We start from the raw sequence: 20,018 nt of genomic DNA, 5'->3' as shown, positions 1-20,018 counted from the left end.
CTATTTTTCTTCTTCATGACTCCAACTTTTACTTAAAAAGCTAACCAGCAGCTAAGTGTGCATTCTCCGATCCACATATGTTTTCCTAAGAAATTTTAACAAGTGAGACCAGAGGACTTGCCTTGTCCATGTAAGTTAGGTTGGGCACTGCCTTGCCCATGGCAGATCCAGGTGGGGACGTGGGGACCCTAACACCCTATTATGGACCCCCAGACCCACCAAGAATGATCCCTGAACACAGAGCCAGGTGTAAGCCCCAAGCACTGCAAGGTGTGACACACACACCCCCCTCCACACACACACACACACACACACACACACACAGAGGTCTAAATAGATAAAGCTTAAGTCTGATAAAGTTTCATTAAAAAAAAAAAAAAACTAAAAATGCAAAGCTTGAATACTTAAAGGAGTCCAGGAGAGATTTCAGTCCACCGAGGAACGTGATGACCCGCAAAAGCAGGGCAGAGGCTGCTGTATTATGCCTTAGTGCCGCAGGAGCCTGGGCCCCACACAGCCCGCTGGCACCGGGCCCGACTTCACTGAAACCCCCTCCGCCTGACGCAGCCCTTCTCCCGCATGCTTGTGACGCCAAGGTGACACACAGGACACGTTTGCTCGTTTTTATTTCAACATTGAAAACAATACGGAGCTTTATCATCATTGCCATCTCCTTGGAAGATGTACCAGACACAGAACAGGTATTCATTCCACAGTTACAGGATTACATACTTGTGACTTGGTTATTTCCCCTACAGTGATCTGGATAAATACCACTTCCAATTTAAAAAAAAAAAAAAACCACACACCCACCGCATTTCGCTGAATTTCCGTAGTGAACTGCCAAGGATTTTTGGAAAGATTATCTCAAGGCTAGTACTCTTTAAAATAACAGCCCTCCATCAGAAACATTCAAACAACACTCAGTTCCTCTCTTATCCTTCCTACTCAAGCTAGGATGTACATATATGTATTTTTTTCCTTTCTAAACACATCAGATTATCACTTTGGGAGCACATGTGGCCCGTTTGGTAGCTAATGAGGTAGGCGTATTCTTCAGAAGATCTTCGGCATTATAGCACAAAGGAGGAAAAGTCCTTTTTTCTTTTTTCAGTGGTTATTCCTTGAAATAAGTATTAGCGCATACACATTGGTACTTTAAAAGACATAAAGCTAAGTCACCTAAAATTCCTGTCAGAGCCCATTAAAGTTCCTTTTGGCATTAGAAGAAATGGCTGCCTTGGAATGCAAACATTTACCTTTCTAGAATTTTTTTTTTAGGGGGGACACACATCTAATGATGCTGGGGGAAGAGGGGCCAGTCCTGGCATAGCTGGGGGCCATACATGTTGCCACAAAATAAAATGTTTCCTGTGTGCAAACCACACAACTCTAGCCCAGAGCTCTCTCCAGCCCCTCCTAGAAATCTTACCAGGAGGAAGAAGTGTAAGGAGACACTCTCTTGAATGCGATGTCTGTTTCCTGGATTTTGGGGGCCACACCTGATGGTGACGGGGATAAGCCCAGGCCGTCCACATGCGAAGCAGATCAGCCAGTTAAACTGGGGATTTCTCCAACCCGCTTTCTACTTTCATCTGCTTCTCCACTCTTTCCGACTCACAGATTAAACTCTACACACTGCATGACTCAGTAATGCATGTAAGTGAGCTTTGCTGTTAACTTACCAAATCCTGCCGGAGAAACACTCCCTATATGAAAGTTTTGAACAACCTCATGGCATAGCTAGCAACGCTTTGCCCTCAGGTTTCAGCTCCATCTCCTCTAGCACATTGTTTCCTAAGGCAAATCCCTTCGCCATAGTCACACACCGAGGAAATGTGCCATTATCCACTCCTCTACCCGACTCAAAGTTCTGTGCTCAGACTACCCTTGGTGAGGCACATAAGGAATGCTTTCCACAGCTACCAAACAGGCCCCCTGTGCTCCAAAGACAAGCTTTCTTTTTTTAGGGGCGGGGAGGGCCGGGCCATACATTAGGAACTCAATGTTCATGAATTACTCCTGGCTCTGCTCTCAGGAATTACTCCTGATGGTGACCATATGTGAAGCTGGGCATCAAACCTGCAATTTTTTTTTAATGTAAAAAATGCTTAAAACAGAATTTTTTTTTTTTAAAGAAAAGGTAACTCTAAGTTGCTTGGAAGATCAGTTTTGATATCAAGTCCTTGACAGTCCTAGAAAATGTTTTAGATGCAGTACTCAAACAGTGTAGTCGTGAACTCTGACTTGGCAATAAACATCTGAGACTGGCTACCAGAAATAACTGTCAAGAATATTCTGGTGCCTTCTGCTCCCTGAAACTTGACGTCGTGAAATATTTTTAACTATCCTACCTGAAACTGTGTCCTATAAGTATCAAAGAAAGCACTTCATCATTTACTCTGAAGACAGTTCTTCCTCTTTAGTGTCACAATCTCCAGTTTCGGCTTGAAGCCCCTCACATTCTTTCCCTAAGGCACACGACACTCTATTTATTGCTTCACGGCTCTTCAGATCTGTGCCTGGATCTGCGCCTGCTTCATCGTGGGGTTCAGTAGGAACCACTTCGGGATGCCTGCTGAAACTCAGCGACACCCCAGGTCAGGCCCAGCAGGTCGAGTCCAAAGCAGCTGCGTGTGCCCCGGCCAAAACACACATCTTCCCTCTGGAGACCGACCACATCACCTCCTGGGACCGGCAAGGCGGCGCTTTTCCTGGCTGTGTCCCATCCTCAATGTCAGGAAGTAAAATGTTAAGACTACCGAGTTTTCACAATTTTTATTAAATCCTAATCTAGTTAACAGGGTTTGATTTCAGAGACATCATCCCATGGTGAACACGCTGAGGAAGAGCAAGCAAATCAGACGACCGGAGTCATTATTTCCCACACAACTGAGCGTTAACTACACAGAACACTAGGGAGTGACAGGACTGGCTCGACTGCCATACCAGCCGGGCCACTTCTCTGGGCCATGACATCGAGACAGTCAATCAGTGATTGCAGTCCTCATATAGTGTTTTCAGTTATTACAAGTACCTAGGATAACATTGTGACAGTTATACAAAGACTTTCCAAATTAAGAAAATTCAAGAAACACAGCAAAATGTGAACTGCAAACGAAACATCGGAGTTTCTATGGAAAATGAAGCCAAGGAAAACGGGGGCAAGAGAAGATAAGACATCTAGACATCTGGCTGGAAAAAAACCTGATCAACTACGAGTTTCACAAGCGGTTTTTAAACTCAATACAATGCAAATCTTTCGAAAATACCAAAGTTGAGTTGAAATGAAAAGATCTATACACTGGGCCTTAAGCAGTACCAACTTTTCTGATCAAAAAAGGCCACGGCAGTTGAGATTGTGTTACGTGATTTTATTTTACACTACGTGGGGGACACAAAGCCGTCCTCCTTAAAAAAGGTGACAGTGAGCTTCACTCAGAACATTTTTAATAATGCACGTTAAAAAAAAAAAAGTCTTCATCTTACAAATTATTCTGCAATCCAAATATACAATCGCTTGGAAAACAACAGTTAGAAAACAAAAGCCAATGTGAAAAGACAGATTAAAAGAACTAAAACAGTCCAGGCGATGGATGGCTCTGGGGTTACAGTTTCCTTACTGCATCATCAATGTCGGCGATCTGCTCCTTCAGCTGGCTCCACTGCTCAGGGTTTAAAGAAATACCTAGGCAACAGTTAAAAATGCAAAGTTAAAAACCATGCTTATTCTTTGGTGTTGGTTGTGGTATAGTACCCCAAAACATACACAGACTTGTGAAAGAAAATTAATGCTATTTTTTTAAAAAAAAAACCTGCAATATGGATTTCCCAGGTGGTTTGTGACATAACACAAAAACCTTATTACCTTATTTGATTTGATACTTACCTAACACTTCAAACATATTAGAAATAATCGTGTTATTTTCTAAATTACTTCCTATATACACTTAATATAAACAGAACCAAACTCAAGTCTCATCACACATGGCAAACATAAAGATGTAGCTAACTACAGAGTGGAAGATTTCAGAAGAATTTCAGGAATATAATGGTAAGAGAAAGAAAAATGTGGGGCGGCATGGATGTGGGAGACAGTCTGAAAAATTCAAAAATAAATGTCTTCAAATAAAAAAAATATATATGCTTATTAACAGAGCAAAGAGGCCAGGCCAGAGACAGGAAGTTCTGTTTAATATTTGCTCAAAATTTCCACTGGAACTCTAGGTCCATGACAGGCAATTTCTTCTAGAAGCATTCATTTTACTTTGAAAAAAATCCCCAGGACTTGGTCGATATTTAGCTATTTAGACTAAATACAGACGCTCTGGTTGAAAGTACATTCTGGAGTCAAGCTGTCAGGTGGTTTAAACCCCACGGTTTCAGTATCACTAAGTACTTCAGGGGGAAAGGCCCTTCCTCTTAATCTGTTAAAGGGACCTTAATTTCAAAGGGTTGTCAGTGATTCAATTAGCTATCCTGATTTTTAACACTGAGCAATCCCTAAGCACAGCTGAAGATAAATGTCAGCTGAAGACACCGCTTTCCTATGTCAGAGACGAGAAGCACGAAGGGGAGCATTCCTAGGTAAAACTCTGAATGCTCTAACTCCAGAACCACAGATGCAGCGAAACATAGACTAGAAGAATTAATGTGTTTCTCAGAAAACTGCTGGTGGGCCATGGAGCTGAAAGGAGAATGTAACGTCTTAAGATAACACCCACCGAGGAAAGGTCGTAAAGCTAATCAGATTGTTTTAGTATTTGCAGGAATTGAAAAGCTGGCACTGTCCACACTGGAACAACCTGAATGACCAATCTTGAACAAGAAAACATCCAAGGCTATGAGGAAACAGTTTAATTAATCCAAAGATAGCCTGAAAGAGGCAGCGGAGACTTTCCAAGGGACATGCAGGGGGCAGAAGAAATGAAGGAGGCACAGAGGGCAGCCCAACAAAGACGTCCCTCTCGTATTGCTGGGCTTTCTTTCTGAGGCTGTTTTTTTTTAAAGCAAATTAAAGATTTTCTAATTGGGTTTTTTTTCGGGGATGTTGGGGAGGGTCATACCCATAGATGCTTAAGGGGTTACTCCTGGCTCTGCACTCAGGAATCACTCCTGGTGGTGGTATGTGATGCCAGGGATCGAACCTGGGTCAGCCTCATGCAAGGCAAACACTGACCCCGCTGTATTCTCACTCTGGCCCTTAACTGGTATTTTTAAGAAGTCCACTAAACCCTTATTTATGAGTTCATGTCATGTCATACAACAGGTTCGTGGTTTTAGATATAACACTAGTTGTCACTTACCAGACAACAGTATAGTACAAATATAACCTTGGTATGCTCTGAGAAACCAAAAATGCATGATCCTCACTTTACTGCCAAACCAGCCCAGTGTAAAGACATAACAGCCTAAGCACTGCCACGAGTAAACCAACCCTCCTCCTCCCTCAAAAAAAAAAAAAATCCTTGAAATTCAAGTACATGTTAAAAACAAGATTTTTCCAATTTCTCAGTCAGTGCCTGATACCTCAGAATTAATAGTTTTTTTTTTATAAGTTAAATTTAAATGAATTAGGAGGTAACTGAAATGACATTAGGGGTATGGTTTTTAGCTGTTTAACCCCAATAGCTTTACTCAGGCATCTGCCTGAAGGAACTGTGTGTCAGGAAGACTGGGGGGGAACTGAAGGAGGGGCTTCCGTGCCAGTGCACTAAACACAGTACTGCAACTTTAATTAAATAAGGCAGGATACCAGGATACTCAGATCATTTTCCATTCATCCCAAAACTAGTAGGGCCAAATTCAGCAAAGCAAAAAGCTCACCTTTCCTTCCTGGCTTCATTTCACCTTCCGTGTCCATCCAATACTCTCTAATGTCGATGAGGACCTTCCCTTTAAAGTCCCGCACACTCACGTACCGCATTTTCCCAATCTGCAAAATAAACAGAAGGTGTCCGCGTCAACACTGGCATGCAGGTGTACATCACAAGTGCTGCATGCTCCTTATACACTGACAGGGGACAGAACACATTCTTGATTACAAAGAATAAATAAAAGGGGACATGTCACTGTGAGAAAGAAGCCATCTTAAAAGAACTATCCAAGTGTACATCACATCACCAATCATGTTCACGTCACAGTAATTTGCAAGACAGCTCAATCAGTATGGAACAACATGGCGTTTCCTTTAAAGTTATTTTATAACAGGGGCTCAGTGCTCAAGACGCACGTGTGAGAAACAGAACTATTACATGACCCTGCACCCCCACTTCTGGAAGCATTACTGAAAGACAGTCAAGCTGGGGGGCAGAGAGACAGCTCAAGATCTCAAGGCAATGGAGGCTGCACCAGGCCCCAAGCTCCATCCCCAGTGTGATGCCCGCCCCGCCCCCAGGTACCACATGGGTCTCCCCAATGACCCCCCATACTGCTAGACCCAGTAGCCTGTGCGTTACCTGCTGGGCGCCGCATAGGAGACCTGGGAAAAGGGAGGTGGGGGCAAGGTTTGGGAGAGGTATCTGCACATATCCGCGCAGCAGAGAGCCAAAAACAAGCCCCATGTCCATCAGTGGACAGACGGACACGCGAAATCGGGATGTGAACGGTGGAATACTGTTCCATCCTGACTTTCCAGTTGTGCCTTTCCACAACTTCTTTTTTCCTTCTTTTCTGGGATCTCCCAAGCAATACTTAGGGACGCAGGGGCTGCTCGGGTCCAGCGAAGCTGAGCGAGCAGGGACTGGACGTGGTGTGCCGGGCACTCAGCTCTCTGCCCTTTGCCCGACGCATCCAGCTCCAAAATTAGTTTCTAGAATGAAAATCCCATCGCACCTGACAGCCTAGCCGGCAGCTGCAGGGCTCTGCTGGGAGGACCAGCCCACCACAGCAACCCCGACTAGGACTCCATGGACACAGCAAGGAGGGTGTCGGCCAGGGGAGGGGGCAGGGGAAAGAAGCTGATAAAACAGATGGTCCCACAATCACGTGAACACCACGCCGCCATGCTGACAAGACAGTGGGAAGGACCAAGCCTCCGCTCAGTGGTCTTTCCCACTAGAAATCATCATGAAAGAAACCCAGCCGTAGGAACTAGCAGCGGTTGGCTCTGTATAGAGTGCTACACCAAGTCAGCAGTTCTACTCAAATTTTTTCTCTTTTTGAGTGATTCCAGGAATGGAAACAGGACCTCACGAATGCAAAAGCTTTATCGGCGAGCCACATCCCCTGCCTCTATTTTAGAATATTTTAAGAAACCACCATGTTGTTCCATGTTGGTTGAGCTACTGGTTGCTTTGCAGTCATCACCTGAGATACTCAGGGGTGACTCCTGGCTCTGCACTCAGGGATTACTCCTGGCAGTGTTTGAGGACCATGTGGGATATCAGGGATAGACCCTGGGTTGGCCTCAAGGCAAGCATCCTGCCTGATGTCCTATCTCTCCAGATGCTGGCTGAGCTATTTTACAAGTGTGTGGGGGGGCACATCTGGCAGTGCTCAAGGCTTACTCCTAGCTCTGCTCTCAGGGATCACTCCTGGCAGACTCAGAAGACCATATGGGGTGTGCCAGGGATTGAGTCCGAGTTGGCTGCATGCAAGGCAAACAACCTGCTTTACTATCTCTTTGACCTGACAAATTCTGTCGATGTGAAAAATGGAGACGTGGGGCCAGAAAGCTAGTACAGCTGGCAGGGCATCTGCCTTGCACGCAGCCAACCCCGATTTGTTCCCTGGCATCCCATATGATCCCCAAGCAAGCCAGGAGTAATTCCTGAGTGCAAAGCCAGGAATAACCACTTAGCACTGCTGGGTGTGACCCCAAAAACAAAACATAAAAAAATTAACATAATTTTGTTTTTAAATAGGAAAGTGATGTGCCTTCATTTAGTTGAGATGGTGTCTTTCTCACAATGACCCCAGAACACATGGGTCAGCACTAGAGCCAGAAAAAGGAGAAAGATATTTTTTATGCATTTCACAGCAAGTATTTGTTCGATACAAACCATAAACAAAAGATTTCACCCCACAGCAGCTGTAAGCACTTCTGCGGCCGCTTCATGCTGCGGTAGAGAGTGTGTCCCCACCCAAACCTAGTCCAGGCCCAGGAGGAAAACGGGGGAAAGAAATTTAATTCATCCAATACCTCTCTTCTTCCTGCCTCTTCTTCGATCTTACCAACATAAAACCCGTTACAATTTTTGGTGTTCTTTTTACAGCGCAGGGATTAAACTCAAGCCTCACACAGGTAAGGCAAGTGCTCTACTTCCGAACAACAGACCTCCCTTGTCAAAGCTAGCTCTGACTTTTGTGCTTACAGCACATCATCTTAGAATGACATTTTCCTCCTTGCCAATCCTGATTCCTTTATTATTTACTGTCTTTCCCTTTTATTGGAACTACAATTGTGCAGACTCATTTACGTGAAGGATTATGGTTCTTAGCTTGCCTCAACTGCTTCCTCGGGTCTCAGTTAAGGCATCTTTTTTCGTTACTTTTCCATTTCAAACTAAATTTCTTATTCTTCTGGAATGTGGATTATGCCCATGAAAGCTTTATAGAGAAAATGAAATTCATTACGTATTTAGGTGTCGTTAACTCTCTCCCCTCCACTCCCAATTCTGAATTCTGACCTCTCATATCCCACTCCTATGCGCATTCTTTCCCTTTCCTCTGGTGCTTATCGACCACCTCCGTCCTCATTCCTCCTCGATAAAGCATCCATCGTGACCTGCACTGCACACCTTTCCCCACGCTACCTTTCATTAACCTTTAAGAGTGACTGTATCAAATTCCCACAGCTGACACTATCGGTGCTTAGTCCTTTCATCTTCTCTGTGTCTCCTTGGTACCTATAATACTAAATTCCCAGTAACTAGAACTTTGTTCTGTTTTGTCTCTGGGCCACACCCAGTGGTGCTCAGGTACTCAGGAATCAGTCCTGGTGGGGCAGAGGGATCAAATGGGGTGTCTGGAATCAAACCTGGGCCAGTAGCACGCTGGCTTAGTGCCCTGCCCACTGCACTATGTCTCCAGCTCTCCAGTAAACCATGTAAATGGGTTAACGGAGGGGCCGGAGCGATAGTCCAGGGAGTAGTATGCTTAACTTGCATGTGGCCAATCCAAGTTCAAACCCAGGCACCACGTAAGGTCCCCTGAGTCCACCAGGAGAGACTCCCGAATGCAGAGCCAGGAGTCGGCCCTGGACACTGCCGGGAGTGGCACAAAACCAAGAGACAAACTGAAAGAGCCAATTTACTCCTTTCAAATACAAAATAATTTCACGGACTGTTAAAAGTGCATTTACAACTCTTAACAGAACAAAACCAACCAACAAAATCCACTTGTCAATTCCAGATCTACTGGCTTTCAGCCTGGGCTTCCAAGACTGAGTGCTGAGAAGCACTCACGAGGGTGCTGAGAAGCCAGGCCGAGGCAGGGGTCAGGGCTCTTGGGCCTTCGCCCCAACCCTATCTGCTCTTCAGCAAAGCAGACACGAGAAACTGGACCTGAAGGACTGCAGCAATGCCAAAGAGGTGTCCAAAGTGTGACACATGTGCGCCAGTCCTCAGACTCATCCCCCAGGCCCCTCCTGTCAGAGATTTTACATTTACTCTGATCTCTGAGGATTTTCCCCCGTACTTGAAACTCACAAAACCGTCCCCTAAAATACCCTCCCAACAGGAAGCGCTTCACGTGCTGCCCAGGCTCCTCTCAGGAGCCCCTAACTCCTGCACTGCTTTGAACCCAGTCCCTCTCCTACACCCGGTCCAGCTCTGAGTGCCATCCCTCTCGTGCTTGGTTCTCTCTGCCCTCTGACCTCCCAGCCCGGACCCTGACCTCCTGTGTTTCTATATCACGGAATTCACCTATGTACCATCTCAAACCTATGAATTCCATGGAACCACAAAGCACGTCTACCTGGCTATCAATTCACATCTAGCACACTGCAAGTCCTCCCGGAAATATAACACACTATCAATTTCCACCCACAGAGAGGACACTCCCATCACACTTCCTTACATACAATTCATGGTACTACTAATCACTCTTCCTAGATCCTAAATTACGAGTCAGAATTAAAACCCCAACCAAAGGATTTTTTGGATCAGTTTTCTTTTTTCATGCGTTTTCATTTGATACATTCAGTGAAAGGTCACTTCAATCAAAAATTTCATTTCTGAAACTTTCGGTTGGGGGTGGGCACACCTAGCAGTTCTCCAGGATGACTCCTGGTGGTGTTCGGGTGTCCATGTTCACACCAGGAATTGAGCCCAGGTCTTCTGTGAGCAAGCCAAGTGCTGGAATTAAGGTGCTTTCCTGGCACGAGCTAGCTCTGGTTCGATGGACAGTGAGCACCGCCAGGAATGATCCCCAAGCAGAGCCAGGAACAAGTCGGGGGCAGGGGGAATGTTCCACAGCTGGGGGTAGCCCCCCCCCCAACTTGTAATAATTTATTTCTCCTCTCATTGTTACCATTTCTTGCTATCGGTAAATCTCCAATGTTTAATACTCATCATGTTTCTCTTTACACCGACAAGGCAGAGGGGAATAAAAATATCGTTTCCCTTTCCCTTCTCACCCTTCAAGCTGGCACTGTCTTTTGAAAACTGCCATGTTCAGGGCTGGAGACAGTACAGCGGGGAGGGTGCTTGCCTTGCTCACAGAAGACCTGGATTCCATTCCCGGCATGAATACGGACCCCCAAACACAACCAGGAGTCCTCCCTGAGCACAGAGCCGGGAGTAAACCCTGAGCACTGCCATCTGTGCCTGCTCCCAATCAAAAACATCCCCATGGCATTAAAACCTGTACTTGATACATAAAACACGTCTACGTACGTGCACTCACTTTCTGATGACAGTCAGGTGACTGCAGCGCCACCTCTGCTGCTGGCCGCTCCCTAAGCCTCCTCGCTGGAATCATCCAACTGAGCCCTGCTTCGTACTGTCCCCCTCCACTTCCCCTCCCCTCTCGGTTCAGCAGGCCCCTCCATCACCACACTCGACTCCTGAAGAACGCTCCTCCGGCTTCCCAGGGTCACGCGGCACGGGTTCCTTCTTGCAGCATTTTCAGTCAGGCCCCCAAAGGCAAACGTACCGCCTCTGCCATTAAAACTTCTCTCCCTCATCATCACTAACCTTTATCCCTTCAGCCTGAAATTTGAAACTGGTCTTCACGCTTCCGGTCCAGCGTTCTTCAAGCCACTGGGCCAGGAGCAGAGGGGACAGTGTGTGGGGGAGGTCGGAAAGCCCCGGCCTGCCCCCTGGTCATCACTGCGAGTCTGTGGCATGGCACACAGACAGCTGCTGCTCCACAGCGGGGCAGAAGGCTAAGGAGCGCGGGTCCAGGCCGTTCTAGCTGACCGTTAGTCACCGGCACCAGGTCTCCTTTGGGAGATCGGCCCTCGGCACCTCACACACGGACTTCGGCCCAGCCACCCAAGGGATCACGCTCGCCTGCATCCGCTGGCTCCACAACCATGCCCACGCACCTCCCTGCATCGGGAAACCCGAGACGGGCAATACCGGCCAGGGGTGTTTTCATGGAATCCCACTAACGAACTCCCCCCTCTCCCTCACTCTTCAACTCACACACGGCAAGTCTATTCCAGGACCCCGAAGCCCATTCCTGGCCATCCGCTGCATCCTCCCCAGGACAGTTTGATACCAGCCTGATCGTCCCAACTGCTTTGGGACTTTATTTTGGGGGGTGGGTGGGAATTTGAGCCACAGCTGGCAGTGCTCGGGACTTACTCCTGGCTCTGAACTGAGGGATCATTCTGGGTGGTGCTCAGAGATGGGAGCTGGAGAACACACCTGGGTCAGCCGTGTGCAAGGCCAGCGCCCTACCTGCCCAGTGTAGTATCGCTCTGGCCCCTTAACATACTGGTAAAAAGACTATTTCTATCTTTTAAATTGATATTGCTTTATTTTTTAGTTTGGGGAGAAAAAAAAACCCTGAGAAATGGTGCTTAGGGACTCTTCCTGGCTCCGTGCAAAAAGGGGACCCAGCGCTCTCAGGGGGACCAAGTGGTACCAGGTGTCAATCCCAGTTCACCCACATGCAGGCCGGCATTCCAGCCCGCGGGCCCACAGACCTGGCTGCAAACTCTCACTGTTCTAACATCGCAGATCTCTCCGACTCCAACAATAGCATATGAACTAATTTCCTTTCTCCTAGTGTGTTCTTACATTTCATGAGCACCCTTAAAAGGATTACACCAGACGTAAGAGATCATTAAACATTACCAGATGATGGGACTTGGCCCGTCTCAGACCCAATCGGACCCGCTGTCTGGACAGAGGACACCCACCTGGAACATGTTGTCGTCCCTGCTGCTGCTCTGCCTGGACGACGCCAAGGCTCGGGAAGTTTCCCCGGTCTTTTGCTTTTTCACGGGTTTTTCTGGAGTCACTTGCTTTTTCCTCTTCAACTTGAAAGAAAAACGAGAAATGGCTGTAACTCTCCCACAAACATCTCAGGTCAAGACTCGGTCACTTGGTAGGACTACAGATCTAAACACTACCACAGAACATAAATATTTCATAGTTTCACTTGCCGAAGAACAGTAAAATTAACCTAGCACTGGCAAAGGGTTTCCAAACTGTGCTCCCGAGGAACCCAAAGACAGGTCAGTGAGTTTACTCTACGGAAGTGATCAGACAGACCAGGGCCCCACCTAAGACTGCTTTGGGAGAGGAAAAATAAAAGGAAAAAGGTAGGACTGCCTTTGAATTAACTTTCAGAAGCCACGGGTCTGCTAACGCTAATCAGTTAGTTTTACAAAGGGAACACAGTAATTAAGAACAATACCAGCATTCCACTTCTAGGATATGATTAGCTCACAATTGGCCTATAAAGTTTATGAGCAAGCTAAGCAAGCTGTTTTATACTTAGTTCTGGGTACTAGGTCAACTACTCAAGAACTTTCTCTCATTAAAAAGTATTACTGGATACAGGCAGCAATGTGTTGGACTAGCATTCAATATCAAAACCCTTTAAAGCACCCTTTATTATGGGCCTGGGAGATTGCTCAAAGGGCTTCCGGACATGCTTTGCATGCAGAAGGCCCAGGCTCGGCAACCCCTCACCTCCACCCCACACCATCCTGGATGGTCCCAAACCCCGAAACAAATAAAAGCAAATTATAAAAGGTTCCCAAATGACCTCATTCTCAGAAAGAGCCTGTAGTTTCCGACCCTAACAGTAGAGGGCAGTCATACGCTTGAAAACCTACTTAGATGTTCAATGATACTAGACATCATTCAATGAAGTTTGGTAAAAATGTAATGTGTAAGTGTATAGACACTGGAAAAGTAGGCTACTTTATTTAAGGGCTACGAGACTAATAGTACTATTTGAGACAAACAGCAAAAACTAACTCAGATCAATAAAAGCAGGGGCCGAGGCGATCGTGCACAGGTAGGGTATTTGCTTTGCATAAGGCCAACCAGGGTTCGATCCCCAGCATCCCATATGGCATATGGCCCCTTGAGCACCACCAGGAGTAATTCCTGAGTGAAGAGCCAGGAGAAACACCTGAACATCACCAGCTGTGACTCAAAAAAAAAAAAAAGAGTAAAAGATGAGCAAAAGCAAGTTGTTATATCAGTGTCTAGCTCTTCCTAGAGAGCTGGTCTATGGCTGGCATATAAAAGCTCAATAAAAACATATTAAATAAAATTATTCAAATGTTACACCACAGGCAAATTAAAACTCTGAAGAAGGGGCAGGAAGACAGCACCACTAGACATAGTCTTAAAAACAAACAAAAAAGGGGGGTCGGGGGCTTCTGCGCAAGTATTGCTGTGTACGCTGTGAAGCCTTATTTCAACTGTGCAGGTGGTAACACAGTCTGTATTCACCTCCAGAGTTCTCCCAAAGATACAATCAACTCAGCCAAGATGAGATGTACCATCACTTGGAGAGGGTCAAGGAAAGTACTTTCTGGAAGGAACGGTGCTCACCGAGGTTCCTGGTTAAGCAGAATGCACCACTTACAGCATAGCTACCACTTCACACAGGAAAAAAAAAAGGGGGGGGGCTATTTATCACCAAGTGGGCAATTCCAAAATGCCTATAATATACGGCGTATCAATCTATGGGGAGGTGGCCAACGAAGTGTACTCTAACTTCAAAGGGAATACGCCTACATCTTAAACAATCCTTGGCAGGCTGGATAAATACCAGTGGTATCAATCAAATTCTGCACTCAAGGAGTTGAAGGTAATTCAACCATAACACATTAGGGATATGGTTTGGGGGTGGGGGGTGCCGCCACCCCCAGCAGTGCTTAGGGCTCGCTCCTGGTTGTTCTGTGCTTAGGGACCACATGTGGCGGACACCTCCAGCAGGCACTCTCTCTGGGCAGGCAGGTTTCTAAGCACGGGCAAGTAGCTGCTCTGGCCTCATTCTCAGGCCCTTCTCCTGGGGCCATCTATGACCTGAGCTCTTCGGTGAGCTCCGAGATTGCTGAAACCCCTCCACCGAAGCCGGGCGGGAGTCGAGGGCTCAGGCCCGCTAGGGCCCAGGGCTGTGTAAGTGCCCCGGGTGCAGGGGTCAACGCTGGCCCTCCTGGGGAGGTCCTCATCTGTTTGTCGCCCTTCAGAGATGCCTGGGAGGGGTCACTGCAATAGCTCGGGGCAGCCCAGTCACCTTTTTGTCCACTTCACTGTCAGAGTCACTGCCAGAAGAGCTTGAAGAAACAAGTTCCTTTGACTTAGGCATTCTGCAAGGGGAAAAAAAAAAAGCACCGTGAATAATTACACAGTGTCCCAGCCCCCCATCCAAACCCAGTTCCACCACAGTGTTTACGCAAGAGCCACAGAAGGCCTGAGGTCTTCGCTCTTCCCCAGTGACAAGCGCCCAGCAAGAACCAAGTCCCGGGTATCTCTTATCTTCCTCAGGCCAACGGGTCTTTTCCTGCTACACGGGACTGAGACAGAAGCTTCTGGGCAGGGGAGGGGGGAAACAAGGCTGCCAGCATGGGTCACCACTGCTGACCCCAGAAGAACCTGGGCCTGCAGGGCTGCCTCCCTCCTGCGTCTCAGGATAGCTCGGTCTTCCACCTCGCCCACCTCCACCTAACGCTGCCACGGCCACCCCCGGGTTCCGGCTCTGCCTGTGCTCTCAATCTGCCTTGGCCCTGCAGCCATTCTAGCCACATACCAAGGGCTGATTCAGCGGCCACCATGCGTCACCACGCGAGGCACGATTCAGCGCTCACAAGAGGGCGACTGAAACCCTTGCCCCCAATTCCGGCCTGGCCTTATTTCCCCGAGCCCCTCACACACGGAGGCCCAAAGCTCCTGTGATGCTGAGAGTGTCCTGGGTACCAGCCCGCCTGGGCCTCTGCATTTGAAAGAAGCACAGTCTGCTTAGAGCCAAACCCCACGTTTCAAGGCCCGCTTAGTACCTCTATGCTTAGTACCTCTATCCCCGGCACTCCTGGCTCTGGATAAGAAGGAAACCCCCCGCCCCCCGAGTCTCTGGGGCGTCTCCAGGTCCAGCTGGGCCTTATTCCGCTCCTGGATGCCCCCGTGCCCACACACAACAAGGAATGTCGGCTGAGTCACAAAGGCTTCATTTTTTCCCTCCCCAAACTGCGCTCCAGCAACAGCAGACCCAAGGGGTCCCAAGGAGCCCCTACCCGCACAGGAGGTCAAGGTCGGAGTGGGCCATGCCCGTCGTGGTCCCCCCCCCCCATCTCAGAAAGGCCCCTAGGCGCCCGGCCGTCCATCCCCACGTTTTGCGCCCGACCCCGGGCTCTGCACCTCCTCCTCCTCCACCTCCTCCCCGGGATCCATTTGGTTGCCTTTTATGCTCGCTAATAACGCCAGGAAACGTTTTTTAAAGGCAATTAAAGCGCACGCAGAGCAATTTTCTCCCTGGAAAACCGCCGGGCCACCGAGGGGGGGGCGGGGGGAGAGGGACCATCTGTTCTTTTACAGGCGCTCGGAGCTCGGAGCCTGCGGGGCCTTTGCGAGCAGCGGAGCGGGGCGCACGCCCCGGATCGGATCTGAACCAGCCCACGCCCCCCCCTGCCCCCCCCACGGCCCAACTCTCTCCTGCAACTGTGTGGGGGCGGGGCAGAGGAGGGGGAGAGCCCCCCCACCAAATCCTTTAAAAAAAAAACAAAACGTTCATTTCGGGAGCCCACGACGGGCCCAAACGAACACGGCCGGGCCGGGCCGTTTAGATCCCGCGAAGGGCCCCCTCCCATGCACTCGGGGGTGAGGGCGGACCCTCCCCACCACGCACCGGGCCCAGGGCACGGGACCCTCCCTCGGCGCCCGGCGCTGCTGCCGTGCAGGCCCCGGGTGGGGGCCTGGGGGAGGCAGGGGGGAGGGAGGTGAATTAGCAAAGAGGCGAGAAAAACCCGCGCCGGGACAAGGGCCCCCCACCGCGGGGGCCGCCCCGGGACGAGGCGGGGGGCACGCGCCGGGCCCGGGTGGGCGCTGGAGGCGGCGCGGAGTCCGCGCGGGTGCGGGTGCGGGGGGGAGGGCGCAGCGCCCAGCGCCATTTTCTTCCCTCGAAGCGTCCTCTTCCCTCCCCCCCAACCCCACTCCCAGGCCCCCCACCCCCGGCCCGCCCTCCCCCTCCCCCCCGCATCCCCCTCCACACCCGGCAGATCTGGGGAGCAGGAGCGGGGGAGCCCGGCGCCACCTCGGGCACGTCCGGATCCCCGCACGCGCCTCCTCCCGGGCCCGGGTCGACCCACATGGTCTCGGGGCGGGAGGGGCCAAGGGGTGGGGGGCGTCCCGGTCACCCCCACCCCCAGCCCGCCGCCCCCCAGGCCGTTCTCGCCAACCGGCGGCGGGCGCGCAGGGGCCGGGGCACGCGTGGGGCTGGCGGGCAGGGCCGACCAGCGGGGTCCGCGGAGAGGCCGGGGGCGGGGAAGGGGGCTGGCGGCGCGGAAGGGTGCACGGCGGCCGGGGGCCTCGCGGCCGGCCCGGGAGGGGGGATGGGAAGGGGTGGGGGCGGGGTCCCGCGCACTCACGCTCCGCGAAGGCAGCCGACCCGCTTGCAGCCTGCTCGCTCGCGAATGACAGAGAACCGGAAATGACGGCGGCCAAGAGGCGCCGGCCGCCTCCCATTGGCGCTCCGGGCACGTGATGGGGCGGGGCCTGCCGGCGAACCCTACCCGGAGACCCTTTCCAGGTCCTTAAAGGGACCGCCCGACGTCCTGGACGTCGGTCTTGCCTCCGGAATGAGGCTGAGCGTTGGAGCTTCCCTATCGGTGGATGGAAGGTCCGGCAAAACATGAATGACAAGCAGAGACCACCTGGGCAATCCGTGCATGTTTCTTGTATTATAGGGAACAGCTCACACTCAAAAGAAAAATTAAAATGTATAACCTGTTTTCCGTCAATATCCCTTCCCGCTTCCCCCCGCCCCACCCCCAGTATTTGGTAATGATAGAAGAAGGAAGGAAAGCAAAGTCACAGCATTTGATTCTAGAAAATTCCAGGCATCTTCAAAAGACTTTGACTACACACACATCTTCATCCCTAAACCGAAGTCCTTGGAAGAGTAAGGAAGTTGACAGATCGCAAAAGAAATATATAGCTAATAGACTGACCAGTTAAAGAATAAAGTTCTATTTACCCAACACACACATCACGGCATCAACTGTGCGCTGGGCACTGCCCGTGGCACTTTCCATTTGTTACTCATCCCAACAGGTACTTTCCAATCTGTGAATAGTTTGTGCTCTCCACTTTATGGAGGAGGAAGACAGGGTCAACTGGGCTAAATGAGTTGCAGGAGGTGAAGGGATTGGCTCCCCTTTCAGCCCCTGCACTGCGTGTTTGTGCTGAGCTGGGACACAGAGCTCTGTCTGGCCCGCTGCTACTTTATGCTGCGTCAGGCTAGATGGTAACTCTTTAAAACAGAGCACTGTCTCAGTCCTTTAGTATGACCCTCCAAAAGAGAGGGGAAGTAGTCTAAAGAGAATCAAAGTTATGTTATTTGCCAAGGGAGTGTGAAGGAGCCTGCAACGCTGAAAAATCTCCCTCTGGGTAATGGTTCCCCAAGAGTATAGAGATAAATTTCACCTGATAGTTGTGTACTTGGGCTGGAGCGATAGCACAGCGGATAGGGCGTTTGCTTTGCACGTGGCCGACCCGGGTTTGATTCCTCCGTCCGTCTCAGAGAGCCCGGCAGGCTACGAGAGTATCCTGCCCGCTCAGCAGAGCCTGGCAAGCTACCCGTGGCAAGCTCCCCGTGTCATATTCGATATGCCAAAAACAGTAACAAGTCTCACGATGGAGACGTTACTGGTGCTCGCTCAAGCAAATCATTGAACAATGGGAGGACAGTGGTACGGTGCAGTTGTGTACTTTATAGTCCTTGACGTTTTGGCAATAAAATTGGGAAAAGATGAAAGATTTAAAAATGCTAAAATTAAATTGTAGGGGGGAAGTTGGGGGGGGGGTCATACCTTTCTGTGCTCAGGACTTACTTCTGGCTCTGTGCTCAGGGATCACTCCTGGTAGAGTTCAGAATACTATATGGGATGCCTAGAATTGACACAATTGCATGTCAGGCAAGCGCCCTCCCCTCTGTACTTGCACTCAGGCCCCTGAACCATGAAAAGATGGACCACAGTTGGTTATCACTGTTCATTTCGTGGGAGTCTGGACTCCCGGAAGCAGTTCAGGAAGCCGCTTTGACTCTCTGGCAGACTGACCAAAGCAACAGCGTCCTAAGGCATCGTGAGGGTGTCTGATGGGACTGAGCTGGTGTCCTGGGGTAACCGGAAGATCTCAGAGCTGCCTGGGCCCTGGGAGCCAGGGTTGAGGGTCTTCCTGGAAAGCTGGGTGCTGGTGAAGGCAAGAGTTCTAGCACTGGGAGGTATCCTTTAGCTCCCAAGCTTCCCTCCCTTCTCACCAAGGTCGTCGGAATAGCTGCCAGCCCATTCCGCTAAGAAAACTACACCAAGGGGCCTGCCCAGCTTGCATATGTCGAACACCTACAGTATGCCAGTGCTGCTCCACACGCTGGAAAATCAGAGGCATCAGACTGATGGCATCCCTTCCAACTTGTGCAGCAGGCAAGAAATAAACAAAGCAAAGATGGCAATTTCAAAGAAGTACAATGATGAAAGAGGAAAAGAAGAGAAAAGAGGGGTGTGAGCTGAGGCTTGTGTAGTTATGAGAAGAACAGGAAGAGACTGGATTGAAAAGGGACAACCAGGCCAGCATGTGGGTACCGGGGGTTCCAGGCAGAGTGAGTAGCGAGTGCAGAAGCTCCTCGGACCCAGTGTAGTGGTGCATTTCAGGAAGCAGCTACACGTATGTCTGTGAAATGATGCACAGCTGAAAGTTACATAATGCTTTAATGCTGTGTTGCTTCGGTTTTGCTTCTTCGGGTCTGGGGGCTACACCTGTGTCCAAGGTGTCCTACTGGTTCTGTACTCAGGGGTCACTCCTGGCACATCTCAGGGGGCCAGGTGAGATGCCAGGGACTGAACTGGAGTCAGCTGTGTACAAGCAAGTGCCTTAAACCCTGAGCCATTCCTCTGTATGGGAGGTGGGTTTTGTTTGGTGTGGCAGGGAGTTGGGTTTTGTTCTGTTCTGTTTTGTTTTAAGCCCTAAGGTCCAGATGAGTCTGGAGATGAGAACATTCTCATAATCGTGGATACCGGTGGCTCAGGGGCTGCATGCCAGTGAGAGAGTCACACAGCAGCTTCCTAGACCTGGTGCCCAGGCCGCATGCCGCACCCAGTGCTGGCTCCGCATTGCTGCACGGACATCTGATCCCTTTCCCAGGATGCCAACCAGAACCACTGCCTCCTCCTCTGCTTCCCCATCACTCCTACTCATCAGTGCCCAGGAAGCGCTCCCGGCTGCCCTCCAGGGGTGCCTACCCAGAGAAATAGATTGGGCCGGAGGCCGTGGAGCAGGGAACCTGTCTAGAATTACTTTAAAATTCCACACAGAGCTGAGCCTCTGGATTGGAACGGACCAGGAATGCCTCAAAGAGGAGGGCAGGCTTTGGCTTGTCCTGGGGAGATG

The 20,018-nt window shown here is 49.9% G+C and overlaps 1 protein-coding gene across 1 annotated transcript; it reads right to left on the bottom strand.

The window, feature by feature from the left end:
• Positions 1–609: 609 nt before the first annotated feature.
• SUB1 (SUB1 regulator of transcription) lies at positions 610–17,083 on the bottom strand. The gene is made up of 5 exons (XM_004605564.2): positions 17,000–17,083; positions 14,656–14,728; positions 12,314–12,433; positions 5,827–5,935; positions 610–3,688 (listed from the first exon to the last, which is right to left on the bottom strand). Exons 2-5 carry the CDS (start codon positions 14,725–14,727, stop codon positions 3,609–3,611), a joined length of 381 nt encoding a protein of 126 aa, XP_004605621.1. The 5' UTR covers position 14,728; positions 17,000–17,083; the 3' UTR covers positions 610–3,608.
• Between the last annotated feature and the right edge of the window lie 2,935 nt (positions 17,084–20,018).

Source organism: Sorex araneus, chromosome 1 (assembly GCF_027595985.1).
Source record: "Sorex araneus isolate mSorAra2 chromosome 1, mSorAra2.pri, whole genome shotgun sequence".
In the NCBI taxonomy this organism is placed as follows: domain Eukaryota; kingdom Metazoa; phylum Chordata; class Mammalia; order Eulipotyphla; family Soricidae; genus Sorex; species Sorex araneus.
Note: the sequence above shows the minus strand (reverse complement) of the source record. Positions and strands in the feature narration are given on the sequence as shown.